Below are 5,000 nucleotides of genomic sequence, written 5' to 3'. Positions count from 1 at the left end.
CACAAAGCAGTGTCCTAACCACTAGACGATCGAGGCTTCGTTGTTTAGAGTCAAAGAAAATCAACAGAATTTAATATAGCTGGTAGTAATATAAAAGGAAAAAACTCAAAAAGTCCATTGCCTTGCATTGCCGGGACCAGGATTCGAACCTGGGTTACTGCGGCCACAACGCAGTGTCCTAAACACTAGACGATCGCGGCTTCGTGGTTTGAGTCAAAGAAAATCAACACAAGTTAATATAACTGCTAGTGATATAAAAAGGAAAAAAATCAAAAATTGCATTTCATTACATTAATGGGGCAAGGATTCAAACCTGGGTTACTGCGGCCACAAAGCAGTGTCCTAACCACTAGACGATCGAGGCTTCGTTGTTTAGAGTCAAAGAAAATCAACAGAATTTAATATAGCTGGCAGTAATATAAAAGGAAAAAACTCAAAAAGTCCATTGCCTTGCATTGCCGGGACCAGGATTCGAACCTGGGTTACTGCGGCCACAACGCAGTGTCCTAAACACTAGACGATCGCGGCTTCGTGGTTTGAGTCAAAGAAAATCAACACAACTTAATATAGCTGCTAGTGATATAAAAAGGAAAAAAATCAAAAATTCCATTTCATTACATTAACGGGGCAAGGATTCGAACCCGGGTTACTGCGGCCACAACGCAGTGTCCTAACCACTAAACGAACGCGACTTCGTTGTTTGGGTCAAAGAAAATCAACACAACTTAATATAGCTGCTAATGGTATAGGCTCAGTCTCCAGCAGGAGGATCGCGGGCGCACCGAGACACCCACGGCTGGAGACTGAGCCTACTTATGTTATAGAGGGAAAAAAATCAAAAATTCCAATGTATTGCATTGCCGGGACCAGGATTCGAACCTGGGTTACTGCAGCCACAACGCAGTGTCCTAACCATTAGACGATCGAGGCTTCGTTGATTGGGGTCAAGGACAATAAACAGAAGTTAATATAGCTGCTAGTGATATAAAAGGAAAAAAATCAACATTTCATTGCCGGGACCAGGATTCGAACCTGGGTTACTGCGGCCACAACGCAGTGTCCTAACCACTAGACGATCGCGGCTTCGTTGGGTGGGGTCAAAGAAAACCAACAGAAGTTAATATAGATCGTTTTCACTGTCACGCAATAAAAAAATAAATCGAAAACCATCCAGTGGAAAAAGTCAAGAATTCGTGATGTTGTAGAAGATAAATGAAGAAGGCACTTCACCAAGTTTTAGGCCTGTGCGTTTCCCCAAACTTCAGATATTCGTCGAAATGTTTCGCAGAAATTTACAGAGCCCAGTATGAAAACGCCATGTTGGTGCACATCTGTGGTGCACCAATATGGCGGCCGGAAAATAGTGTCAACATCTGTTGCTTACTTTGGCTATCTAGGCGAGTGATCATCTGTACTGAACAGACAGCTATTTACCTAAGCACTTTTCCTAATGCTTTAAATTCTAAAAAGGCTCAAAACCATGAGATAAATATATATTTCTCAATAAACTCGATCGTCGCCTCGTGTCACGCACCGCTATAACTCAGAAATTCAAAATGCTCTGGATTCCAAACGAAGCACGCTATTGAGCTTTAAAATTGCAAATGGATACAAATTTACCGCCTCTTATGCCTGATGAGGATAAAAACTTTCGTGGCTCTTTAGTTTTGGATTTTAGAAAATGATGACGTCACGTGAAAACGATCTATAGCTGCTAATGGTATAAAAGGAAAAAAATCAAAAATTCCATTGCAATAGATTGCCGGGACCAGGATTCGAACCTGGGTTACTGCGGCCACAACGCAGTGTTTTAATCGCAAATCTCGTACCCAGAGTCCTTGGGCTTTTTGGTCAGCGGTTAGCGTCCAGAGAGATTTTGGGATAATGGACTTGAAATATTTGTTTGATTGGTTGCTTGCTTAACAGTGGTAGTCCGACAGGAAATCGGTAAATCACATATGTATATTACAAAAATTATAAAACGACGGGGTTTGAATGATGTCTAATACCGCACGGGAATTTTCCGACGCTGCTATAAACTGATTACTGTTGCTGCCGCAAAAATACCGGGGGAAAACCTTACATCAGTCTCTCTGGGGAGAAATCCGTGGAAGAAGGTCTTGTGGAAGCCATTCAGATTTACAGAAACATAAGATTGTAGTAGAAGATGACATTGGTGACCATTGGTGTCGTTTCCACCATGGAATGCGCGCTGAAACACTAAATACACTTACTGAAAGCGTCAGAAGTTTCATCTTCACTCGCTCTTACAGTAAGCCAATGATCATTTCTTCAGTTTCTTTTATGGTGTGTAAGTCAAAAATTTTTGTTTCTCGAAGATTTTCAACCCGCTATTTCTACTGTTTACTTTTTTCTCTTTTTTGCTTCCGTTTAAACTGAAGCATGCGCAATAAGAACGGAACCGACGTTTTCAGGGAAATGGAGTGCATTATCCCAGAGTCTCTCCGGGCGCTCACCTGCTGACCAAAAAGCCGGAGGACTCTGGGTACGAGATTGCCTAACCACTAAAAGATCGCGGCTTGATTGTATAGGGAAGTAAGAGTATGAGGCCATTTACTTGTAAAAGACATTCATGTTTGTAAGCTTCCTTTTGTCCGGAATTAGTGGAAAGCCGAGGAGATTCTTTTGATGAGGTTGTTGCCATTTGTAAGCTTAGATACGGCCAGTGTCTTATAAGCCTAAGCCTCAAAAGCGATAGTTATGGTGGTTCGTCACTACGGCAGTCCATTTTAAGTGAAATAGTAGGTGGACTGGGTTTTTCGAGATAGTCTTTGAACTAGCCATTGAATCTGGGAAATTGTTTATGTCCATTACGAAACAGTACGCTCATCTATAATCCTATTTTTGGCAGTGCCTGTGTGACCTTATAACAGACGTCATTAACAACAGAGTTGATTGGCATCATCTAGAGCAGGAGTCGACTAAATTTTCTCTGTAATCGAAATGGAAATTTAAACAGCTGCACACGACAGACTGTCGTCCTAAACATCTAATGACTTCAGGCGAAAAAGAAGAAAAAGGAAAGGAAAGCAATGGGAAACACGTCGGATTTTTCCAACTTGCATCATTCTCTGTCATCATTTAACTTCATATTATGGATTTTGTACCTGATAATCATTGTCGTCGGAATTGTTGGTAATTTCCTCGTTGTTTGCATCGTGTACAGAAACAAAAATATGCACACCGCAACAAACTGCATTCTTTCCAACCTTGCAATTTCGGATTCAATGTCTTTGATCTTTTGTCCAATTCCCATGGCTGTTGAGCTTGCACACAACCTTTTAAAAGGATTTGCAAGACAACTTGTTTGCAGAGTATTCGCCGGAAACTTCCTCTCTCAGCTTCCCATTAGCGCATCGTTTACTTCTTTGGTTTTCCTTGCTACCGACCGCTACTACGCAATGGTAAGACCTTTCCACACTCGTTATGTGATCAGTATAGAGAATGTTCGCTGTGCCGTTGGTTTTATTTGGCTTTGTTCTCTGCTATGCTGTGTACCGATTATTGTTTTTAGCAAATTTGACGAGCTTTCACAAAGGTGCGTGAATCCCTGGACAATCGAGAAAGCACCGTTTACTAAGGTCTACTTAACAGCGATTGCCATCCTTTTCGGAGTTGTATTTTGCCTCCTGTGTTTCTGCTATGCTCAGATTCTAAGAGGACTCTACATCACTAAGACTGTTTGCTCAGGACGTGCAGCGACTTCGGCTAAAAAGAAACTTGCTTCGATCTCTATAATGGTGACGTTGAGCTTTTGTATCTGTTACGCTCCGTTCTTGTTCCTTCATGTATACCTCGCTTTTAAAGACGCTGATACACTAAACAAGAATTATCAAACCCTTTATATGGTAAACCAAACTACACGCTTTATTTTGTACCTTAGTTGTAGCCTAAATCCAATACTTTATGCCTTTCAGAGTTCAAGATATCGAGACAACTTGAGAAAAATTTTGACGCGGAAAAAGTCTTCGAGAGTTGGGGTTATTTATTTAAAAGACTTGTGATGATATTTCTGCATGATAATCAGGACAGGAAAAAAATAGGAACATTTGCGGTTATAAAATAAACGAAAACAAGATGGTTAGACTGTTTATTTTTGGGAACAAAAGCTTGCTTATGGATTAGTTTGATCTTTGTGTATACCGAACTGATAGGAGTAGTGCCTTCAGTTGTCAATGCTTTTTGCCTCAGGGAATATATTAGACTATCTGACCTTGCTTCTTTACAAGTTTGGTAAACATTTGTCCGTTATCAACTCAAGGAGAGAATAACACGTGTGGTGATAATATCTCTCTCGACTTCGGCCTTTATATTGCCAAAAAAAACACAAAAAAAAAAAAACAAGTTGCCTGTTTTCTAAACAAAGAGCAGAGAATGAAGCAACTAGAGCCTTAAATTGAAAATGATTGTCTTTTATTGTTTTGTTCCACATCACTCAAAGTTGGGTCATCATTATATACACAACCGAAATATGTCCTCCGGGTTTATTAAATTCATAACGTCAGTAAATTCATTACTGAAGTCATTTGTGAACCCTTCAATTTTATTCTTGAAATATATCGCGCCATGGCAAAAAAATTGTACAATTTTCTTACAAATGACGCTGCCATTCCAATTTTCACCCTGAATCCAAATGTCCAAATTCTAGCGAGTTCCTTTTGTTCTAAGGAAAGCACTAAAGCAGAACCTAAATACATCGAAGATAACTAAAGGATTGGTCATTTAAAAGTTAAAAAGTGGATTTGGCAGTCGGTTATGACCATAACAGACCATAACAGGTGTACCATTGAGCGTATGGTTCTCGCGGGATGGACTTAATGATGCTTTTAAACGGAAACCCATTACAAATATTGTTCCTTTTCTGTTACGCAGGTGACCGATAAACACCGCCTTTATCCTTGCAAATGAATAAATACAGACCGGTTGAAGAATTGAGTGTTGATTATATTCTACGAAATCAGTTAGTGCCAGAGAGATGG

The 5,000-nt window shown here is 40.1% G+C and overlaps 1 protein-coding gene and 1 non-coding gene across 2 annotated transcripts in view; one reads left to right on the top strand and one right to left on the bottom strand.

Moving 5' to 3' along the window:
• Nucleotides 1-1,011: 1,011 nt before the first annotated feature.
• On the bottom strand, nucleotides 1,012-1,083 carry Trnah-gug (transfer RNA histidin (anticodon GUG)). Its single transcript has one exon. It is a non-coding gene; the product is annotated as a tRNA-His (tRNA).
• A 1,549-nt stretch (nucleotides 1,084-2,632) lies between these two features.
• LOC138005957 (galanin receptor type 2-like) overlaps nucleotides 2,633-5,000 on the top strand; it is a 2,524-nt gene continuing 156 nt past the window's right edge. The window contains exon 1 of the mRNA XM_068852123.1: nucleotides 2,633-5,000. This exon is cut by the window's right edge and continues 156 nt beyond it. Coding sequence (XP_068708224.1) covers nucleotides 3,054-4,025 — 972 coding nt within the window. The 5' untranslated portion in view covers nucleotides 2,633-3,053 and the 3' untranslated portion in view covers nucleotides 4,026-5,000.

This window comes from Montipora foliosa, chromosome 6 (assembly GCF_036669935.1).
Source record: "Montipora foliosa isolate CH-2021 chromosome 6, ASM3666993v2, whole genome shotgun sequence".
NCBI lineage: Eukaryota > Metazoa > Cnidaria > Anthozoa > Scleractinia > Acroporidae > Montipora > Montipora foliosa.
Note: the sequence above shows the minus strand (reverse complement) of the source record. Positions and strands in the feature narration are given on the sequence as shown.